This window comes from Sus scrofa, chromosome 14, assembly GCF_054392235.1.
Source record: "Sus scrofa isolate SSC_HxYL_T2T_F1_AM1 chromosome 14, Sscrofa_HxYL_maternal_Yorkshire_Landrace_v2.0, whole genome shotgun sequence".
Classification (NCBI taxonomy): domain Eukaryota; kingdom Metazoa; phylum Chordata; class Mammalia; order Artiodactyla; family Suidae; genus Sus; species Sus scrofa.
The window spans coordinates 87,437,133-87,461,976 of record NC_139396.1 but is presented as its reverse complement, the minus strand read 5'-3'; the positions used below and the strand labels follow the sequence as shown (position 1 = coordinate 87,461,976).

The window sequence follows — 24,844 nt, the reverse complement described above, 5'->3', positions numbered from 1 at the left end:
CATCAACACTGAGAGACACAGTCACTAAGTTAATTAGGGCAGGCCAGACTGCTTTGCAGGTAGACTCACGGCTTCATTTGCACTCAGAAATGGAAGTCTGTTTTCTCCTCATATGACAGTCTGGTTGCATGATCTGGGGTGGTAAGTGTCTCCTGTCATGTGGCCTTTCAGGAATGGGGGCCGCCAGCCGCTCTGTCATCATTCTTCTCCCTGACTCCAGCCCCCAGAAAGGAGGGGGAGAGAGCGTGGGAGAAGTGATGTCTGGTCTTGAGCAACACCCTTCAAGTAGCACATTTCACTTGTGCTCCTGTTCCACTGGTTGAACTTAGTCACGTGGTCATCCCTCACCACAAAGGGGTCTGCAAAATGGAGACCAGCCATGTGCCTAGGATGACAGGAGAAGGGATTTGCTGGACAGCATCTGACACTTATGTGGTGGCACAGAAAGAAGACCGGGGACCGCATCCTCCCTGGCCCCTTCTCCCTCCCCCCGGTGGCAGTTAGCTTCTCAATACATAGTTAAAACATGCTTGTCCTTCACCAGCCACCTCCAATCTCTGCTTAAAGGCTTTCAATCTACTCTCTGCTTTTATGACGTAGGCACATTTTTTAGAAAGATTCCAATTCTACTTGGAACTGAGAAGATAAGGAGGGGTCCGGGACTGATGACATTTGCAATTTCCTCTAAAAATGGAACGAGCACTTCTTCCTTATGAGAATTCATTTTTCTCTCTAGTTTGCAAAATGGGTATATCTGAATGTTCATGTGTCATTTAGAACAGGATGTCAGTCCATCACTGGCGAGATCTGATGGTGGACGTCTTTTCTTTTAATTAATTTTGTTTTGACCAAGATTATTTTAAATTTATAAACCATTTTTAGAACAGTTTTAAATGTACAGAAAAATTGAGTAGATAGTTCAGAGTTCCTATACAACACTCTCCCTCCCCTAGTTATTTCCTGTATTATTACTGACTACTATTGTCACTATTCTTACCTTAGTATGGTACATTTGGTATAATTAACAAATAAATATTGATATGTTTTTATTACCTGAAGTTCATAGTTTATTCATATTTCCTTATCTTTCCTACTTCTGTTCCAGAATTACATCCAGGATTCCACATTAACAGTAGTTGTGGTCATGTGTCCTGATGCTCCTTTTGGCTGTGACATTGTTTCATACTTTCCTTTTTATGGTGACCTCAGTTTTGAGGAATGCTGATTAGGTATATTTTAGGGTGCTCCTTTAGTAAAATTTGCCTGATTTCTTTTTTTTTTTAAGATTAGACTGGGATTATGCCTTTTGGGGAAGAAGACTGCAGAGGTAAACTACTCTTTTTATCATTCCATATTAAGTATATATGCCATCAACATGGCTTATGAGTATTGATGCTGACCTTGGTCATCTGGTAGAAGTAGGATTTATCAAGGTTCTCAACTTTATGTAAAGGTACTCTTCCCCCCACCCTCATCTTTCTATACTATATTCTTCAGAAATGACATCTCTACGCACAGTCCATATGATTGGGAATTGTGTTTGTCCTCTTCTGGAGTGGAGTAGCTACATCATTTGTTTGGAATTCTTTGTTTTTCTGCAGACGATATTTGGACCAAGATTCTTTTAAATGAGTAGGCTTATTTGGGTTTGGGGATTATCCTGATTGGCATTGTGTGGCTATAATTTTGCATATTAAAAAATATGATCATGTCAATGTGATGGAGTAGAAAAAGCACGGGATTAGGAGTGTGAGCATCTGAGGCTCCAAAGCAACCTTGTTATTTCCCAGAAGTGAGACTCTGGATCTATCCCTCTCCCTGGAGAGTTCTTTGAATGATCAGAGGTGCTATTGGGCAAGGTCACTTTATTTGCTATCTCCACGACCTGACACAAATATTCCAAGGTGTGGCTTGTGACTGGTTCCTTCTCCCATTCTGTCTTAGCTCAAAAGTCACCCATTTCAAGAAGAGTTCTTGGAGCACCTCAGGTAAAGGAGCTCTCCCATCTCCCAGAAACTTCTATTCCAGCCTTTATGGGCATCATTGATTGTGGTCTGAGAACACCTACTTGTTCACTTTTTATCACCTGCCTCTAGATTATAAACTTCCATGAAGTCAAGGGCCTTATCTGTCTTATTTCATTCTAGCACTTAGAAAGAGGCTGAAATAAATAACAGGTTAGATTAAAAAACAAACAAACAAAAAACTCCAAAAACTACCAAAATGACCATTGGAGATGTATGCACTCAATATTCACTGAAGCTAAAAATTAAATAAAATAACACAAACCTCTGGCAGCCCTGACCAAAAACGATGATCTGACCTCTACTGCTGGTACTTCCATGAACAAGGGAGGGACCCTGAAAGCAAAAGAAATTTTTAGTATTCTCTCTCTGTTCTGAAATTGAATTCTGACAAGATGGTATTATTTTGATTCAGATTCCTTTTCACTTAGCAAGCTTAAATTAATAGGTGTTTTGGCTGCCACAAAGAGGTCTTGACTTCTCTTATTTAACAAATCAGTATCCAGAAAAGAAAGACTTTGATGTCCTGAAGCGGGATGTCTTCCTGAGACTCTGAAATTTGAGATGTCACAAGTATTTCTCCTCTACAGTTGTTGGGAAAAGGAGCACGTTTATTCTCCAGGGGAACTGAAGCATAATGAAATGCAATCTAAGAACACGCAAACTTATTATCTACCAGGATGGTTGAATGGTTCCAATCAAATGGAGGATAGAAATAGGGGCTTTATATTCGGATTTTGGAAAAATGACTCCACAGTTATATTTAGGCGCAACAGTGCCTGCAAATACCTGAAATAGCGGCAGTCTGAGGCGTGTTCATAACCTAGTGAATATATTTTTCTCTTTGAAACTTATCACGGGGTGAGGAAAAAAGCACCCCCCAATTATTCCTGCAAATGGAAAAAAAAGGTATCTTACCATGGATGTTGAGAGAAAGGTTGCTTCTTGTCTAAGGGAGAGGTTGATATTGTTTTTCAACTGGCTCCTCAGAGGGCTGCCTTTATGCCAAACACTGCTTAGAGTAGGTGACCCTGTGACTTTAAAAAAGTCAAAAATTTTCTTTATTTCTCCCACTCTTAGAAATTGCTAAGAAGTGGAGCTACAGCACCGTGAGCAGCAGGAGCACTTTTATGAGAATACTCTTTCCGCATCTCCACATATAGAAGTTCCGGCACCAGTGAGATGCCTTTTTTAAAATTTTTAATCTGATGTCACTCCGCTACTTAAAACTTGTCAACAAGGTCCCACTTCTTTTCAGTTCAAAATAAAAATCTGGAATGTGGGCTATGGGAGCCTGAGCGAACTCTGGCTGTGACCAATTGTTTGGCTTCACTTTATGGCCCAGGAGGTTTGCACACACTTCTGTCTCTTCCAAAAACCCATCTTCCTCCACCTTCTTCTGTCTGGTTAAATTCTACCTAACCCTCGGTGGCAAAACCCACAAGAAGCTTCTCTCACTAGATCAAGCTCCTTTGTTCAATAATCTCATAATTCCCAGAAGCTTGTCTTTATCACCGTTACTATTGGTGGTCTCCCACTACTAGAATATTAGGTCAGAGACTGCATCTGCTGGGCTCTCTAATAAATGCCCTGGCACATAGTAGGTATTCAATGACTATATAGCATGTAAATGAATGAACAAATGGAGCTGGGTGATACATTCCATCCTTGCTTACATTTTCTAAATAATATGCTTACAATAGAAATAAATTTGTTCCCTTATTGTACCTAAAAACAAAAAGAAAGGTCAGTTTTCACTTTATTTCATATTGACTAGGGGAGCATTGTCACTGCTGTGGCTCAGGTCAACTGCTGTGGTATGCTTTCCATCCCTGGCCCAGGAACTTCCTCACGCCATGGGTGCGACTAAAAAGGAAAACAACAACAACAACAATAGTGTGACAGTATTTTTTATCTACCAGAATACCAAAGATAAAAAATTGGGCAATGCATCAGTTAGTAATGATGTAGAGAGTTATTATCATACATAGTTATTATCATTTTACTGTTGGTAAAATATCTTTGGGAGGTGCTTTGACAATATCTACCAAAATTGGAAATTCAAATAAAATTTGACCTAAAAAATGTCCCTCTCTAGGAATTCATCCTTAGGTATAATCATACATGTTCACCCATATCGCAGTGCAACACTGTGATAGCAAAGTACTGAAAACAAGAAAAATGTCAGTAGATCTAGTTAAAAAGTTATGGAGTATTAAAATGAAGTACTGTATGGTCATTAGAAAGAACTGATAGAAAATTAACTTAAGACACATTATTTGATGGAAAAAAAGCAATGTAAAGAATAAGGCAAACCGTTTTTACAAAAAGGCCACCCTATACAAGCATCCAATTATTTAAATAGGTAAAAAATAGTTTTCTAAGGACTTACTGGAAGCTGTGGTTGTCTCATGGGAAGAGAAATGAAGGTACCTAGCTAGGGTGAAATTTATTTTGGTCTATAATTTTTTTGGTAATAGTGAATATTTTCCTTCATCAATAAATTTAATGAAATTTCCTTCATCAAAATTAATTTAAAAGAGCAGAGAACATAGGCTAAAATTTGTAGTTACTGCTACTATGATTGCTATCTTTTCAGCATCTGATGTTACAGTCAGGCTGCTGCCGAGATCCCTGAGCTGCTCCAGCACAAAAGATGTTAGACAACAGTGGTTACCGATAGAGGACATGCTGATCCACCAGTTCCAGTGGGGAGACAGAGAAGGCTCCAAAGAGGCTGCACAAATGATGGGACGGTGGGTTTGGGGTAGCCTGTGAGGTAACTAGAAACCAAAACTTACCACAAACAATCCTTTAATACAAATTTCGTGAATTCTTATAACTACCTCAAAATTAAGTATTAGTCTCATTTAAGAGATGTATAATAAAGGGGGAGCAGCCTGTCCCAAGTCACATACTAGCCACTGGTGAAGCCACTATCAGATTCTCGAAGACCTACTCCTGAGGCGGGCTTTAGGCACACTTTATAGTATATCATTCTTGTGAAGTTTTAGGGAGCCTACTGCTATTTTCTACTCAGTTTTAGACTCTAGTACACTTGCTCAAAATAAGCCCTCTTTATTAGAAACGGAGGTCCACTCTGTGCCAAAGACTGCACTTGAAGCTGTTTTATTCCCTATTCATTTATTCCCATTTCTCTCTAGTTTCATCTCTGTTTGCCCTGGAAAGAGACTGCAAGACTTGTAAGCCCTTCGCATGGTCTCCTGTGGCCATCTACACTGTCAGTGAGGAAGGGCAGCTCAGGGAAGAAACATCCTTGCCCATCTCCAGGCCTTACAGACTCAGAACTGCGTGAACAATAAACATGGTTTCATCTTAAGGACTTCTCTTACTTAATGATCAGTGTAGTTAGAAAAATAGCAAATGCTGTCAGACCTGTCTCTGCCCCAGATGAATACATTTTGGACAATCCTCTTGGTACTTATGGAGCAAGTAAGGTTATAGCCCAAGGTCAGAGCATGGACAGAATGTATTCAACCAACTGCCACCCAATTCAAGTACATTTGGTTCCAATATAAACTGGAAATATCTTGGAGGAATGGTCTCCTCCTAGCAGTTCTCTCCATTCTAGAGTACTCTGAAATTTCAGAAGTTTGGAAAGGGCCTAGATAGTAATTAATTTAATTTGTCTAACTAGGGACAGTCAGTTGGCAAATGGATATTTTCTTTTGAAATTATATTTTAATAAAAGTATTTAAAGGCTTAAGATTTTTCAATCATCCTACTGCAATATAATGGTTAATTTTTAGAGCTCTGTAAGTTTGATTTGTATTTAAGATTTTTACAATCTATATATAGGTTGGTCTTTAATAACCATTTATACATTGCTTCTTTTTATATAGGTCATGTATTCTCCTGGGAGAGTAACAAGATTAGAAATAACAAATACAGTACAGAATAAATTAAAGTGCTTCAAACTGCATTATATAATTTCAGAAAATTGGTTTCACACTGAAACATTTAAACAAGAAAACCAAATGATTTAAGAAGAAAAAAAGACAAACCAAAAACCCTAGTATATTCATTTGAATTGCTATTGTTTAGCAAGTTTTATCCTCAGCAGTGTGGTGGTGGTCTCTGTTCACAAGGCTTCAGCAATGTGGCAGTTCATTTGGGTCAATATGGATAAAATTATTATTATTTTTCTTTATTTAAAAAAGTTGGCTTCATTCTCCTTGAAGATGAATAACATTTACTAGTCAAAATGTCAAAGGAGTATTGTAAAAGTAATTGTATTTTTATATATAGTTCTCCGAACTCTTATATACAAAATGTTCTTATTACAGACAGCGCAATAAATTCAGAGGCTGTTATGGGACAGGAGATAGCAAAATTGGGGCCAATACTTTTCTAATTAGTTAGGATAATAAAAAGTGGGGCTTAGTTTTCCTTTCCCAACTAAATGAAGGAGAGCTGGTGCTCTAGAGGGTCTGTTTTTTCTGCTGGTTTTATTTGTTTCTGTGAAGTTTAGTATCACTCTCCAGTTCGGAGTCCTCAGGCCTTTTTCAATTTTTCTATTCGTGCATTAAAGGCTTCTTCCTGTATTTGCAGCTTTTCGTTTATCTCGGTCTGTGAAGACAATCATAAAAAAGTGGTTATGATGGAGCTATCTTTTGCTGCACATTGTCTTTGTGGTTTTGACATACTATAGTGCCTAAAGACAGACATTATCCCTCACACACCTTCCTGTTTTGCAGACGTAGCCGTGTTTCAGCCTGTAGTGATGTGATAACACTTTATCATATTTCTCTGCACATTCCCAATGTATAGCATGTCTGCTATGAACAGGAAGTGGTATTTGGACAGCCATTTTTCACATGGCCTTGTGTTGGAAGATAGGCTAATTTATCTGTATTTTCAGACAGACTTTACCAATAAGCGCCGAATCAGAATAACTGCTCTAGGCTCAGTTACTGCAGTGTTGTTGGTATCCCCACCCCTTTGCAAGGGATGTTTTTGTCTCCTGTGTAATACATTCTAAATGGGATCCCAGGAAGCTTCTGTTGTGAAATAACAACACAAATAATCTCACAATTAGGACAATTCTCATAATTAAGAGTATTCATCATACATCTAACTCTTGGAATTATACCACTTTGTGGTACAGTTTGGGTGGAAAAAAGTAAGCACTTGCTGACAGGTTTTGGAGTTTGCCGTGGCTGTGATAGCATTTAGCCTCTGGCAGTGATATTCTGAGGACTGACATGGCTACCTGCACAATTCCAAAAAATGTTTTCACATTATCTGAACATTTGTAGACCTGGAAATGTCTTCCTTTTTTCCCCTGATGATTTATAAAATTATGTATAGAGAAACCACTTGGGGGTAGGGAGACATGGTAAAACTGGTGCTTTTTTTTAGGTGATTTAAAATACTCTACATGTGTATGTGTAGTTTATACACATAAATGTTGATAAGTGATTTGAAGTTTGGAATGTTAATGTCTATAACATAATTTGAGGTCATTAGGGTAACTATTTTGAGAAACTTGTTATTTTAATTTATACAGAAAACATTTTAAAAATCAAATACTCTTTTTTTGGTCCAAATATAACTCCATTCTCCTTTATTTATAAGTATAATTATAACAGCTAGTTTTGAAAGGTCCATCTGGTTACCTTATCTGATGAGATTTTGTTTTATCTTCACAGTTGAGTTGCTTTTTGTGAAAAGATGACATTGGTGTCAACAATTCTGAGTTCTCACATGAGTATCAGTCTTTTTTTTTTTTTTTTCTTTTTCTACTTTTTTTGGTTGCAACCCTGGAATGCAGAAGTTCCCAGGCCAGGGATCGAATCCAAGCCATAGTTGTAACCACAGCAGTGGCAACATCAGATCCTTAACTGGCTGAGCTCTGAGGGGACTCTAAGTATCAGTCTTTTTTTGGCTTGAGTTTTATCAAGCCCTGGGGTCAAGTCTAGCCTCTGGTCTCATCTTTTCCTTTCTTGGTAGTTGGGTGAAAAAAGCAACGAGGAATAAACATTGTCCTCTAGGTCATTTTTAGGACCACTAATCCCTTCAGGCATAATTTTGGTAGCATGCTGAGACGAGCAAAAGTCTAGGAGCATGGAGACCTAGGCATTGTTTGCAGGCTTGGGCAAGCCACTTAACCCCCTGTAGCTCTTACCTGAAAAATTAAGCAGTTGAAAATGAAGTATGGTAACTTTCATATATGTTAATTTAAATTCATAATTCCAACTCCTAATCTGAATGATAAACTCACCATTGCACACTATTTCATTGATAAAACATTGTGATATATTTTAAAAATACGTTACTTCTGCTTTTTATGGTGTGCTCCATATTAGATCATACAGGGGTTGAAATGGTTTGAAGAAACAATCCTTTTACAATTCTAAAGGATTGGGAAGCACTGCTCTAACCAAACAATTGACCCTCCCTACTTTCAATTACGTCTATGTCCACCAAGATTTTCATTTGTTTTCAACTAAGGACAGATGTATTACCTCTTTCAGCTTCTGTTTCACTACCTCACCATGTTTTTTACATTAACCTGAAGGTCTTTCAGGTATTTCACTGAAACAATTTATGGACACAGGTGTGGGCTCTGGGAAAAAGGCTCATGAAGGTAAGGAGCATGCCTACCAGAGCATGGGTGACAGAGGACTTTGTCTCAGATAGCGATCAGTACTTCAATTCAGATGCTGGATGACAAGAATTCCGGTCTGGTGAAGACCAGGCTGTCATTGGTCTCCCATGTCTCCATGTTATTCCTCAGAACACTGCTGAGCAGATGCACTATCCCATAACCACTAGGATAGGGTATGGCTCTATTTCCTTTTAGATAAGAATGGAGAATGCCTGAGAGATGGGTTTAGTAGCCTCTCAGTGGTCAATCCTTGAGGGGATTTCTCACTCAGCTTTTCTCTCCTGGAAATTCATGCTGACCTAAAAATACCTATGATCCCAAGATGGCAAACTTTCCTCAAGGTTTTCACATTATTTTACCCTATTGCTTACACAGGGCCCACAGCCAACATTTAATGTAAGAATTCAGTGCTAGCATTCATATTTCTCTGAAATGTAATTCTTTAAATATATTAAAGTTTGCTCTACTGGGTATAATTTTTATTATACAACTCAGGGCCAAAATAATTTCATTTTGAATGTATCTTTAAAATTAAAATATCTAAACTATATAAGCTTAAAATGTTTGTTCTATCCAGTCTAGTTTTAATTAACATCTCAGGGCCAAGATAACTTCATTTTTAATAAATTTCTAGAATTATAAATTGAGTCAATGGAGAAGTAAGTAGAGTAACATAAAAAATTTAAGGATTCACACTATTTTCAGAAATTTCTGAATTAAAGGAAGTGAAACATGCCTGTAACCACACTGGAGAAGGAGCTCTGAAAAAACCTACTTAAAACATGAATTCTCTACTGCCTTTCCTACAAAAAATAATAAAAACTATGATTTTTTAAATAAAGAAGGAAAAAAATATATTGGAAAATGTAAAAAATCTTACAAATAAGAACTCACTGAATGTTCCTACAGCAGATCCGTGTATTCAAAAGGCTTAAATACCCTGACCACTGACATGTGGCTACCTTTGAACAGGAATGAGGCAGTTTTAAGAGTCAGGAATGCTGGAAGGCAGGTTTTAGAAGTGGAAAATAACTTACCCATCTAAAACAGGGGGAGAAATTTAGGTAAACAGAGAGTAATTTCTTGACTTGGAATCTGACCAAGACATAAGGGTAAATACTGAAAAAGTGTCACACCACTGGAGTATTAAAAACCGAAGTAGTCTCGTCGTGATCTTAGGGGTTATGTGGTTTTGTGGATAAGACTGGAATTAGAATCAGAACCCAGTTTACAGCTCCCATTTAGGGCTTTTCATCAGTTTCTGACCCTGGAAACTCTGTACAAATGACTTAATCTTTCTGGGTCTCTTAGTTTCCAATTTATTTATCAGGGAAGTCCCTGCCTAATCCGCATGGAGTTTACTAGGATTATTGAGAGAAAATACATAAAAAGGTTTGCGATCTTGAGACACAGGATAAATCCACACCATCATGTTATTTTGTTGAAAAATTGGCAATAATTTGGCCCAGGCTAATGTCCATGAATCTACTTAATATGGCAATGATCGAGGCACCTAAAGGATCTGCATCCCTCATCTCTGGTCCAAGTTCTTTTCTCTGCCTAATTATATTTAGATGAGCCAGCTGATGGACGTCCAGGCTCAGTAAGGATGTCTGCAGGCCAGTGAGACAAAAATAATACTCATACAGCAATCATACTCCTGCTAGTGGTATAAATGCTGCACACTCTACTATTAAAAAAATTTCAACAAATAGTTAAAAACATACCGTTCACTACACGGAACATGGCCTTGGTAAAGATGTTTTCAATTTGGGGGCCTGAAAACAATTCTATTACTGTCTAGTAGTTCCTCAGCAATAATTTCAGAGCTGCGGGATCGCAAAGGAGCCCAGGGCCATGATTATACATAAACTATATTTAGATGAAATGTTATCAAATCTAAAAAGGAGATATGTTCTGGAGTCAGCTTAATTCAACTGCACTCTGCCCTTCTACACAGTAACCAGTTATTACATTCATGGGGTTGTTAACAATAAAGCTTTGTGTAAAACGTGTTCTTTCACTATTTCTGGTAAACACTAAACACCCCTTATTAAGCGGAGGACTTTGGCTGATTCTGTTGGCATCAAATCATTAAATGTTCATGTAAATAGTACATGAACATTTGATGATTAAACAAGTAACAAGGTATGCTTATGCCAAGCTTATCTTTTGCTCCTTCTAAATTGGTTTTTAATACAGTGTGCTTTTTATATATATAGTCTCATGCTCAGATAACAACTAAATCTTTCCTTGAGACGTGTTTGTATTTTAAACATGTAGTATATTGTCCTATTGATTCATGGTTATTTCCACAAGAAATTAGAAATTCTCTCAAAATATGCAATTCGCTCTTTCAATCATTTTGCCTCGGAAATGATATGAGCCTTTGTGTTGAAGTAGAAACTTTCTTTTTTTCTTTTCTTTTTTTTTTTTTTTTGTACAGGAAAAAAAAATTAAGCATAAAGCTAAGCCAATGGATTCATCATTGGCAGCTGCTACTGAGATGGCTATTACCATCACCATTTTCATGCGTCCTTTGGTGTCAGTGATAACACTATTCATACATAGAGCCAGTAGCTATTAGTGACAAGTGAAAAGACACAAACTGTCCGAGAGGGAGTTCAAAGAAATCTGGTGAGAAGACTTAGCTAAAAATTTAGGTCTGGAGTTCCTATTGTGGCTTAGTGGTCATGAACCGGGCTAGTATCCATGAGGTTGTGGGTTTGATCCCTGGCCTCGTTCAGTGGGTTAAGGATCTCGTGTTGCTATGAGCTGTGGTGCAGGTTGCAGATGTGGCTCGGATCTGGTGTTACTGTGGCTGTGGTGTAGGCCTGCAGCAGCAGCTCTGATTCAACCCTTACCCTGGGAACTTCTATATGCCGCAGGTGTGCCCCCCCCCAAAAAAAAAACAAAGAACTGTGGTCTGATCCTCAGAGTGTTTACTATTTGGAGATGTACCCACATTACTCTTACATGAGCAACTGCCTATAGTGTGACTGGACACGAAGTCTTTATCATGTTATTTTTCAGGTCTTGATGCTGAATGATTCTGTAAACTGAGAACACACACCACACCAGTTGGTGAATTTATTCAGATGTCTCAACTGAGAATTAGCTGGAGTTTTTTTTTTTTTGTTTTTTTTTTTTTTTTTTTTTTTTTTGCTTTTTAGGGCCGTACTCATAGAATATGGAGGCTACCAGGCTAGGAGTCAAATCAGAGCTACAGCTGCCGGCCTCTGCCACAGCCACAGCCACAGCAACATAGGATCCAAGCCAAGTCTGCGACCTATACCACAGCTCACAGCAATGCTGGATCCTTAACCCCCTGGGCGAGGCCAGGGATAGAACCCTGCAACCTCATGGTTCCTAGTTGGATTCATTTCCACTGTGCCATGATGGGAACTTTCAAGGTGGGGATGTTAAACTGAACCCTTCCATCATCAGCATCACTCCTGCTGGCAGAGCTGGAGGAGTGTCTATAGGCATTAAGGTTAAGGTTGGCTAATTTTAACTGGTAAGAAAGCAGGCGTGCACACTATCAAGGCTGAGTACCTGGATGCCGATTAAAATATCATCTGTGACTTGACTCAGCACTGATTTTATATCTTCAATGGTGAAACCAACTAATGGATCAGTCTCTGAAGTGTTGGCTTCTGGATGGGACTCTTCAGGGCCTTGTTCTTGATGCAACTCCTAGAATATTAAAAGTAAACAACACGCAAGTGATTTCTGGAGCCTTTATTGATTTATATGTAACTTCAAACTTATCTTGGATACTTTTCTACCAGAAATGATGTCAATCTGGGAGGATTTTGAGTTGACATTTTCCTGTATCTTCATTATTCCTGAGCATCATGACAGATCGAGTAATGTTGCTTGTACCTACTTTGGGGAAAATGAAGGTGGGGACTGGGGAAGACGGTGCAGAAGAGATGACAACTGCTGAACTACCCTCAGCTGGCCCTTCTATGAGTCGATGCAAAAAGAAATATTTATATTTAGTTGGGTAAAATAAGAGGGAAAGAAATTAGAAAAGCATTTTGTTTTTGCTCCTGTCTCTAGAGAATATAATGCTGAGATAGGTTGAATGAAGAGATGAAAGGAAACATACCTTCATTTCCATATCCAATGTTGGAGGAGGCTCTATAAACGTTGAGTAAATATCAAATGCCATTCCTTCTTCTAGAGGATCAGGGAAAGGGTGACCTACAGGCTTTACAACTTCTATTACTTGCTAGAGGGGAAGAGAAGAGCTGTATTACAACAAAGTCTTTGGTGAGTAACCACAATTTTAGCATATATATATATATAAATATATAAATATATAAATCTCTCTCTCTACATATAATTTTAGCCTTCTATATAAGTTCCAAGTATTTTTTTTTTTTGTCTTTCGTCTTTTTTTTTTTGTTGTTGTTGTTGTTGTTGCTATTTCTTGGGCCGCTCCTGCGGCATATGGAGGTTCCCAGGCTAGGGGTCGAATCGGAGCTGTAGCCACCGGCCTACGCCAGAGCCACAGCAACACGCAATCCGAGCCGCGTCTGCAACCTACACCACAGCTCAGGGCAACGCCGGATCGTTAACCCACTGAGCAAGGGCAGGGATAGAATCCGCAACCTCATGGTTCCTAGTCGGATTCGTTAACCACTGCGCCACGACGGGAACTCCCCAAGTATATTATTTTTTAAGTGTCATCATCTCTGAATTCTTGATACCACTGACCTTTTGGTACTCTAGTGCTTTTTGCGCTCTGTATCTGATAATTAGCATTCTACTTTTCCCCACTGTCTTATTTTCTACGGTTGAGGACTTCATTTTGTACTGCCTTGATCTCAAAATTGTTTCTTGGGTCAGTGTGCTCCTCCTCTTGCCTACAGGTTTTCTGTAGGTGGAGACCATATTTTAGATCCTCTGTTTATCTTCTCCAGTTCTGGCAGAGGGTTTAGTACCTGACATACTCAATAACAGCCTGATAGTGATTGATAATACTCAGTGGAGTGTAGCTGCTTTTGGAGGCAATAGTGAAGGGACCATCAGAACCTGGTGATGAGGGCAATAAAGGCTCTAAAGGTTAAAGTATAAAGCCAGCACACAGTAAATCAGAGAGGAGATTTGCGAAGTCAACCAAAAACACAGAGGTCAAGGCCAGACATCAATGTGAGTGTTGAACAATTGTTCAACAAGGGTTGAACTTCAGCAAGAGTGTGTCAACCAGAGAGAGGGTGACAGGTGGTCAATGGTGGAAATGAAGAAATGAGTCCAAGAAGTTAATTTACACAGTGTCTATCTCACCATGACTTGGGGGAGAGAGTGGAGGTGAGGGTACTAGTGGCATTCAACATTTAATGCCTCTAATTAAAAAGTTGCTCTTTTTCTGATTTCATGTTTAACAGACAATATTCTGATCATAATGTGACTTCTCACCTCAACTGATCTAGAGACATGCCCAGGTGAGTACCCTGATTTTTATGCCTATTACATTCCTCACTTAAATCAATGAATCCAAGCTATAGTTTATATAGCAAGGTCTCAGGAGCTTGTTTTTGTGGCCCTGAGATGAAGCTACCCACTGGATGCTGACACAGTCAGATCCCAAGCCTACAAGTTTTAAGACAAAACTCTAGAAATGCATAAATTCACTAAGTAATTATCATCCCATGAGGCCTGGAAAAACACTGAAATCATCATATTCATTTCTAACTTCTCTGCAATATTTCAAATAAACTTACATACTTCATCATTTAAATATTATTTTTTTAATTTAGGTTTTGGAATGAATTGGAGGCTAGGCTATTGCTTGGTCATTCCAATGCATTTTGCCTCGAATTTGTATTACTAATTTTAATTTGATTTTACAGGAAGTTGCTGCTTAGTATAAATATACAGAAGAACTGAAGTGTTGTAACTTTATAGTCAAGGTAATTTGGAGATCAAGAGATTAAATGATTGGCTTAAGGTCAAATAATTACTTAGCGACAGGGCTGGGAGTTAAATCCTAGTGTGCTGACTTTGTGGCCTATGCAGTTTTCAGTAAACTGCAATATGTCATCATGTTGCCACTTGTAAATTATTGATATTATTAAACTTTTAATCTTTATTCAGTTAGATGACATCATTCCAGATCATTTAATATTAAGTTGACTAAATGGTAATCAAGATAGAATATTAAAAAACCATATCAGAACAGCCCCACTCTCTCTTCATATTCACAAGACATTGTTTCTTTTCCTAAATGGGACATACAAGCATTTTCACCTACCCACAAAATTGTTTGTACCTTTATTAACCATGCTTATTTTTTATCCTCCCACATCTTATATTGCTCTTTATTTTACCAAGCTAGGAAAATGAAACAGCTAAATATACTTTAGTGTTCCCTGAAACATTATATGTAAAGTAACTAAGCTGTACACAGGAATTCAGAGGCAAGGGAAGATAATGAGGTATTTACTAAGTAATCTAAAGTAGATGAAATTTACTAAAGTAGACTTTAACATAGGGTGAAACCAGAAATTTGAGGAGAGTGGTGGTAAGCTAGACATTGAAAAAAAGAAGAAAGGAATTGAGTGGAAATTACTGAATTTACTGCAGGCTTGAGAAAGCAAGCATGAGCTAATCTGAATGGTAAAAGTATTTCCTTTCCTTTCAAGATAGAAGCAGAATTCTATCTTGTTGCCCTTGCCATAGTTGGCTTGCTGCTACCATTTTCCACACATAGGCTAGGACCTTCTGGCAGATTTCTTTCCCCTTGGTGGAAGTTACCACTAGATGACTTCTCCATCCTGGTAGTGGGGAATTTTACCACCTGCCCACCTGTGCCCTTTCTTCCATCAAATTATACTCTTAAGTACTTAAGGCAAGCAGGTATTTGTGCTCAAGCATCTCATTCTATCCCTCACACCCCTATTTGTCTGGATTTCTTTATAATGCTCATCCGAACTTACCAAGAACCCAGTTTTCTTAGTCTTTGGCACTGGTGTTATGTGTGTGTGTGTGTGTGTGTGTGTGTGTGTGTGCGCGCTCACGCATGTGTGTGCTAGGCATTCACTTGGAAACTTGGAACTCCTTAGCCCCACGCTTCTTTGATGGACTGAAACTCCTATGTAATCACAAGAACCAGAAGCTCTGACTGAGAGCTGGGCTTTTCTTTTCCTTGATTTTTATGAGTGTAGCTCATATAGCTATTCATTTGATTTAATTCGTGCACAAAAACTGGTGGTGATAATTTCTTTGCTTCAGAGTATTTTGCATACTATCAATTAACCAAACCATAGTAATGTTTTCTTCTTTCACGAAGAATTTCATTTGGCTATGTTAGTAAGATACCATAAGGGAAAGAAATGTCCCAATTTCAGATGAGGATAAATATAAAGTCATTTTATTAGTAAAAAGAAGGTACGCTGTCAAATATATCATTTGAAATAAATATAGTGCCCAGAAGCACCCTAGTGATTTTTTTCCTCATTAAGTAGCCTTTTCAAAAAATAAGTTTAAGGAAAATTAGAATCAATAATTGTGGTAAGAGCCCAGAGCCAGCAAATATGTTTAAATGAAACCGTCTGATGCAATACGTTCTTTAAAAAAATACAATTAGGCCTTTGTATTTTTTTTTTTAACAAAACCTCATGTTTTACAACATCACTGGTTCTGTAATAAAATCTATTTAAAACAGAAAGACATGGTCAGCTTTATTAAGTTAGATTTTCTGAAAGAACACTATAATTTCCTCAAGTCTATGAATAGTTGAAGCAAATTAAATAAGGCTAGTTTTATAACTATTTTTATACATTCCTGTAGAATTGTAATTGTCTGATACTTTTTTCCTCAAAAGTATAATATGTTACCTCTTAAATCTAGAAAATAAAAACCTCTTAAATCTAGAAGAAGGATCAAGTATGTTTATTAAAAAAAAAACACTCCTATTTGGTCCTCTGATTTAGCTACCTGCCACCTTTTTTTTCTATAAGAGAATAACACCCATAATCTTCAGATCAGGAAATAAAGAGAAGGACTTTAAGTGACTTGCCTGAGGCCTAATGCCGAGATTAAAAATCAGGAGTTTCTGATTATACACGTACATCCATTTGGCCAAATGATTGGTTTTGCTTGACTTTCAAATATCCCCTAAATATTACTTTGAATGTAAAGCAATAAATGTGTTTCTCTTGCCATTTTTGAATGCTTGCACACAAATGGATATAATAAAAACAATCATGTTGTTCCATGTGAATGCCATTTATATTTTTTCTGATAATGAGCAGACCATTTGAACCAAGGTGAGTACATTAAAAGCTCTAATAAAGAAGAGAATAGATTTCTAAACAGAATAATGAACTGTTAAGTGAACATACAATAAATAACATCTACAGATGTGGTCGCCAGAAAATTAGTTTTGCATAACTCACCAATATACATTTCCCCCAGATGTTATCTGTTACATGAAAATTAACTTAAGTTACTTATATTGTTCATTAAGTGCACATTGCATTAGTGTTATTTAAGATGGTTTATAATCTGAGTTTAGTTGAATCTTTGTGCCATGATATTTAAAGAATATCAAGTAAATGGCTTTTTAGCATAATTTAATACTTATAAGTACAAAATTCCATCACTGAACATTATTAGCTTTAAAAAAAGAATCTTTACTTATAAGCCAAATGAAATCACTACAACTCTTTTAAGAATTTATATACTCAGTACAAAATGGATATCTACCATGGGAATAAACAATAGGAATTTTTAACTTTCTAGAACTAAGGACAGTTCAGTTTAGGTCTAAAAAATGCCGTTAGGCATTAGAATCTGCTTCTGGATCTTACTGTGTCTAAGAAGAATTATAAATATTATATCTGAAAATTGTGTTACATCATGTTTTTTTTTTCTACTTTATGTGTTAACATTATTGGTAGCATTAACACTATTTTTGCTTGTTGTTTTCCTATTGTTTTTTGTTGTTTTTGTTTACTGTTACTTAATTATGATTGTTTTGCTTTAGAAAAAAGTGTAGGTGATTTGTGGTTAGTGTTTGCATCACTGAAATCTATGATTAAGATGGCAATTATTAAATTCAGTTATTAAATTACTCAAAATATTAAAAATGCCATTGAGATGACAACTTTCTACTGTTTTAAATGGCAAAAAGCAAGATAAATCTGTGAAACTCTTTTTAAGCCACAGACACACATAGAAAACTGGTATGCTTCAAAAAGACATTTGTTTGGAATTGTCAAATGATGACTTCATATGTAAATCAAAACTTACTACAAAATGTCAAAGTTTCAAACAGCAAACTTTATGGCAAACTTCTCCCAATACTAAGAAAAAACGGCACAAAAATTCCTGTCATGTTTTAACTATTTTCTCTCCTTGAAAAAAGGCATTACTCATCTGCAAGTCTAATGAAGAAGTACTGTGTTGTTCTGGAAAATTTTAACACAAATTGTAACCCGTTGCCCACAGTATACTACACATAAAGTAACAACACATGAATGCCACCTGCAAAAGGCAATCAAATCTGGTAATGTCATATTGAGGCCATAAATTTAAAATCAAAAGAGAGGAAATTCAAAAGCTGAGATTATCAGAGAAACTTTAATCCATTTCTCAAGTGTTTTTCTTTTGTGTTCAGGCCATTACAAACTTCTTAATATACTCCATAAATGTAGAATATCAATTCTGCTACAAGGGTCCTCCCCCGCTTTGCATTTTTTGACTTGGAAATAAATTCGCAAATGCAGCACATTAATTTTCTTTCCTATGCTTAATATGCAGTATTTACATTTTGAAAAGGTTCAAAATGTTGCCAGGCTTCGGCAGGGTATGAATAGACATCTAATAGCAACTTCTATTTTTATCCACAGCATACTGGTAGTTTGAACATTTATAACTTAATGGAGCTTTGAGACCATCAGATCCACATGCTAATCACCTAAACAGTGAACGGTAACACAGTACAGCAAGTCAGGACAGGAAATGAAGACTACCCATTCCAGCTGAAGCTGCAAGAAGGAATTTAAGTTGGCAGGCTCCAGTAAACCAATTTGCAATCTGGCTAGGACACTCCAGTTAACACCTTGTGCCCATTTTATTTATATCTCTTGATTTGATCTTGTTTAACTTGGGCTTAAAATATAAAAAAAAAAGTTAGATAATTAAAGAAACTGATTCCAAAGTATTTTAAACATCTTTCTAAGTGTACTTTCTCAGTGTACTTCTGCTTAAGGCCAACACTGTAATTTGAAAAGAAATCTGAGCACTCCTATCTTAATGACTTCAGACAACAAAATCCTCTCTAATGAATTTGAAAAAGAGAGTACCTTCTTGTAGTGTAAATGCAATTTAAAAGGAAAAGATGTTTTGACCTGGCTCTGGTGCAAACATTTCCTGAGGGATAGATCAGTCCTTCAGATACCCAGATATTTTCTAAAGATGGCAATAATCTGGAAGATAGACCAGTGAATTATAGGCTTTAGATTTGGCTCTGTTCCTAATTGCGTGATGCTAAGAAATCCCTGGGCTTCAGTTTATTTATCTGTAAAAGAAAGATAATGATAATTGCTACCTGGCTACTTCATCGAATTGTTTCAAGGCACAAATTAGATAATGTGGACGAAAATGCTGGGAGTTCTTCAAAGAGAAAGTACTATTAAACCCAAAGGTGTATACTATTATTATCATTTGTAATTATGGTTATTATTGAAAGGATCATCTTTCTAATGCCAGCCCTGGAAGACAGAGCTGCCATGTTGGGAATCCTGATCCATGCTATTTCTATATTTAATTGTTAACATTGCCTGAGCAATCCAATTAACTCAGAAGAATTTGTTAATGAGGACATGCCATCACTCTGTTTCCATATATTCTCAATTTTTAAAATACCAAACATATATCCAATGCCCTTTTATTTGATGAATTCCTTGGACCCAAACAACTTCTCTTTCAGGACTTAGCATGACATAATTAGGTAGTTATGTGGCATAGTCAGGACTAAGGCAAACCAGCTTATTTAGAAAAGGAGAGTGTTTACTTCCAGCTTTCAAAATTAGAAAATCTGCTCCTCTCCCCTCTCCCAATTTATCACTCTTTTTATCTTTTGTTTTTCAGCATCCAATGTGACCTGTGGTTTCCCAGTTTGAGTTCAATTCAAAAAGATTTCCTTTAACAAATTTCGTCAAAAGTAGAGTTAGGGCATACAGGGCATATTTCAACATGTCTTTTTTTGTGAAAAGTGAAATACCAGAGCTCTTAAAACTACTAAGTTCAACACTGTATGTTTGATTCTTAGATTGACCTTATCTTGTAACTTCCTCAGGATGAGAGATGGTTCCATTATAAATAGTTAGAAAATAACTAATTCTTTTCAAAAATATTTTTAGAAGCCATTGAAAGTATATTTGTTTAGCTTATTAAGTTAGACTCTAAAAGGCTTATCCCTGAACTCAGTGTAAAGTATTTCAAGCAGTTCTGACAGTGGGTAAATTTTTGTTTGGTTTCATCTAGGGTGTCTATTTAAATTTGAGGTTTTTAATATTTAAAAAATTGAGGAAATAATCCTCTAAATTATTCCTTGTTTTAAGAATCGAAAATTAAGAATTAGTATCTGTCAATTAGTGAAAATAGTAAGGTGAGTTATGTAATTATCTTTGTGGAAAGCCTATTTAAAATACAAATTTAAAATTCTGATTTTATAAATGTTGCTTTTTAATTACATCTGGTGATAGCTTATATGAAGATGAAGCTATTTCATGGCATTTATGCTTGAAAATACTCTTTTTTGTACAAGTACCTGTAATTTGCAGAAATATAGGAGACTATAAATCAGAATGGTTAGAAGAGAAACTACAATAGAAGAGCCCTAAGTCCTTGGTTCTAACCTGTCTTTTTTCATGGACTTCCTGTTATTTTCACAGTTTAAGTTATCTGAGTAAAGGGAGGCTGAAGCTATTTGGATAAAACTATACATGTAATTTACTTAACTTCAAAGTATATGGATTGAACTGAACTTCAGTCCTTGAAATCATCAGTTGGAGAAAAAAAAATCATAAAACTGTATTAAAGTTTATCTCATTTAGAAATATAAAGCTGTTTTTTTTTTTGATTAAACTAGAATGTAAGTTCGATGAAGCCTTTAGAGAAGTCAACATAATATTATTATTCTGACCTCTTAGACCCAAGATGTCTATTTTAAGTAATCTGACATTAAAAATGTGCTGACAAATATAGATTAAAAAACAACACAGGAAGTTGTAAATCAGTTGGTAAGCCTTAGCATCAAGGAAATAAGAGACCAAGAAAATATACTCATTCACTTCAGTCAACCTCAACCTTAATTTTTAACTAAAGAAAATTTGCAGAAGGCATGATGTTTACATTTTGGATATTTTATTCATAGTTTGTGTGTGTTTCCTTTTTCTCCAGTGGGCTCATAAATTATTACAAGGAAACATGTTGTCACAGTTATAAATATTTTCCTCTCTGCTTAGCTGCAGTCACCTCCCTCCCCCTCCTTTTTAAAATCTCCACTAACTGATTCTTTAACTGTATTAGGCACTCTTTGGTCAGCAGGGCAGGATTTTCTTGCTTCTGAGGAAACTGCTCCTGTTGATTACTCTTCTGTGCCCCGCATTCTAGAAACAGGGCTCTTTCAGGAAGCACCCAGGCCCTTCCTTCTCTGCAGGGCAGCCCCTTATTATTTACATGAGGGTGTCACTGTTGCAAAGACCTAAGAAGAGGCTTGTTTTCCCTTGCAAGGAACAGCTCTAGGTACTTTAAGGTTCCGAGGCTTTTCATGGAATCTGAATTCTTGGAATTCTTGGAAATTAACTACCAAACTGATTTTGTGGACAATAGCGTATACAGCAAGATTTTTTTTTTTTTTAAAATCAGAAAAGACCTTTCATCTATAAGCTGTAAATCATGCTCGTTTAGTTAAAACCAGACAAACCGAACTGACAAGAACTCTGAAAAATTTAGGCGGTATCTATATTCCAGATTTTAATGTTTCAGAAATCTGGATTCCCCCCACCCCATAAACGTGTAGTCAGTCCTAGACTGGCTCTGCCACTCAGCAAAGAGTATGTCTGAGATGTGGTTTCTTTATTTGTAAAATTAGGGTTTAGACTAGGTCATCTCTAGTCCAGTGACAGATGTTATATCCCATGTTAGTAAATTTCAAGTGGCTTTTTCTCTATTTATACAAGACTCACAGTCGCCAGCCTGTGTAGACCCTCAGATTCAGTGTTTTTATGTCATGATGTGGAAGATTATTTGGATTACACACTCAGTACTTACTGGAATCTTAAACAGGCAGCAGCTTGTCCATTTATTTCTACTTAACTATCTTTTCCAACCAGCTCCTCCTTCCTTTGCTTTATCTCTCAGTAACATTGACAGCTTCTTGGTTACCAGACTCAAAACCTCAGTTGTTACCTCTTCCTTTTCACTGACGTTAAATCAGTCACAAAATGCGTCGGGGGTCACACCCACCGGCTTCTTCTTCGTGACAATGCTCACTGGGTAGGCTTCAGATCAAGGTCTTGCCTTAGATATCTTGAGCTCCAGCCATACTGAACTACTTGCTTGTACCCAATATGCACAGTGCCTGGAATATAGTGGGTGCTCAATAGATATTTATTATATGGAAAAAAAAAAGCATGGATGGGGGTGCTTTTCCAGCTCAGAGTCTTGCCTGTGTTACCTCCTTTGCTGGGAGGCCACGTCTCCCTCTTTCCTGCCAGTAGACACTCCTTCTGGTCTTCCAGGAAAGCTCATTCACCTCAGTGATGTTCTTCTTGTGCTTCAGGGTATTTTGCGTGTTCCTCTTGATAGTACTTGTTACCCTGTACCTTGAGTGACAGCCACGTGTGAGAGATCTCCCATCACTTTGTGGACACTTCTTGAGGGCAGGGACCATGCCTTACTGATCTTGAGACCCTAGCTCAGGTCTTTGTACACAGGAGGCATTCATTAGGTAATGAGTCTTTCATTAGGGTTTTTCATTTAAAAATTTCCTGGGATGTCAATCTTTTTAATCAGCTATGGTTCAGTTCAAAGTTGTTGTGAAAAATGATACCACTTGGAGAAGCAAACCTAATGGTTTACTGTTGCATCAGTGCAATGCCTGTATTTCTCAGTTATGAATGGAGCCCTAGAGTATTTGATTAGCACAATGTAAACAACTGAACAGCTTTTCACTGACTTGACTATATTGCTTGAACTGACTAATAGCTGTCTTATAGACATGGTGCAGTTTAAAATTCTAGACACAGTGCAGTTTAAATTCAGAGATACCACTCTCCCACTAGTTCCTAATGGAAGTAATATCAGAAAATTGCTAGATTTCTTGAGCTGCCTGACTCCAGGGGGCATGATTCACATTGTTTTCCATGGATCGTTTGCCAGCACCCCTGACACCCAACGCAATGTGAATGGTATCCACTGGGGCTGTGGCAGCTCTGGCCACCAAGGGAAAAACAATATTGATAATGAAAAAAAGTAGCTCTCATTTACTGAGAACTTGCTCTCTGCATGGCACTGGGCTAGTTAGAAAATACACTGAAATGATTAGGTCCTTCAATTCACACCATATTGTGAGGAGAGGTTTTATTGATCTCATTTTTTGTTGAAGAACCTAAAGTTCAAGGAGGGTCAGTAACTTGGTCAAGGTCAAACAATTAGAGAATGTCAAATTCCATAAGAGCTTGAACCCAGATCTATTTTGCTCCAAAGGCTCTGTAGAGGCAAGTGAAACTCCATTGGTTCTTATGGAGCCCCCCAAATGTTTCTCTCCAGTTTATAAGTAAGGATATAGAGGTTCAGGAAAGTAAAATGATATATGTATACTAGATATCTGAGAGCACAGGTTCTCAGGGAATTTTAGAAAGAGAATCTGTTCACTGGTTCCTCACAGTACCACGGTGCACTGTTCCGAAGTAAGTTAACAAAAGTAAAGTGTGGAGAACTGAATTTTTTTTAAAGATAGTAAGATAGAAAAAGCATTTGGTTTATAACGAAAGCTGAGAACACGCTTAATTCATCTGTGTAAACTGGAAAGTCTAGGAGCATCAGTCTGCTTTTGGTGACTACAACTGCATGTTCCTGCTCAAATAGCAATTTGTCCTATTTGTTGTAATTGTAATTACTGTTTTCATTGGAATCACAGTTTTCTAGGAACAGGCGTGCAGGAAAACAACCAATAACTTAGATGGTTAAAAAACGCACTGAGAAATGGGTATGGTTGTGTGAACAAATCTCTTGTGATTACTCTTCCACTGTGTGCTGTAATGTACTTTAAATCCATTTCCATATTTTTAATTAACACTTAGTTCCAAAAAACTTTCTGGAGGCCATTTAAATCACAAATGGGGAAAAAAACAAATTTGCTTTATCAGAAAATTGACTATAGACTGTTTTGGTGGCTTTTATTATTTTTACATTTTGATGATTAAAATTAAATATAGCCCGATTACTCACAACAGAAGACAGTGAAATAATTTTCATGGCTGATATAATTTTAAAGTCAAACCTGGGTGAATAAGATACTAGTTCTGTTGTGGACGGGTTTCATTGTCTGTCCTGTAGGTCTGGTTTCTGATCAGTTCCATTCTTTTCATAAAAAGAATTAAATAGCTGTGCTGAGTTCCTCTTCTAGCACAAACCCACTGGTGCTTTGGCTCCATCTCAACAGCTGTCCTATAGGGACTGCAGTGTTGCTTTTGTCCTGTGGATTTCAGGCACCTATTTTCAGAGTCTGAATCATTCATTTCTTTGTGGGGGAACCAGAGAATGCACAAATATTATTTCAAAATCCTTTGCACCAAAGAACCAATATTATCTGTTAACACTGAAACACTATCATTGTCACAAGCAAAAGGCATAAGTGCAACTCTCTGAGGATGTGTATTTATCCATTTATCCATCCTTACCCCTCAGCAAGGGCCACCATACTTATCTAGAAAATGGGGATAACAATAGTTACCCCCACATGGGTTTTCGTGGGGACTAAATCGATGTGTGTAAAGCATCTACACAGTACCTGACATGCAGGAAGGACTTAAAAGTCTGAAGCTTGTTTTTGTTTTTTAGATTTTCATGTCACATAGTTATGTCTACAATAAACAAAGCTCTTTGAGGGTAGAGACCTGATCTGTTTTGTGGTTCCTTACTTTACTGCCTGGCAGGTGCCTGA

At 37.1% G+C, this 24,844-nt stretch overlaps 1 protein-coding gene across 2 annotated transcripts in view; it reads right to left on the bottom strand.

Moving 5' to 3' along the window:
- Nucleotides 1-3,918: 3,918 nt before the first annotated feature.
- CABCOCO1 (ciliary associated calcium binding coiled-coil 1) overlaps nucleotides 3,919-24,844 on the bottom strand; it is a 125,404-nt gene continuing 104,478 nt past the window's right edge. For both annotated transcript variants that reach the window (XM_084997028.1, XM_001924770.5), the window contains 3 exons: nucleotides 12,770-12,892; nucleotides 12,211-12,351; nucleotides 3,919-6,614 (listed from right to left, as the gene is read on the bottom strand). In XM_084997028.1, coding sequence (XP_084853154.1) covers nucleotides 6,540-6,614; nucleotides 12,211-12,351; nucleotides 12,770-12,892 — 339 coding nt within the window. In that variant the 3' untranslated portion in view covers nucleotides 3,919-6,539. The remainder of the gene's footprint in view (nucleotides 6,615-12,210; nucleotides 12,352-12,769; nucleotides 12,893-24,844) is intronic.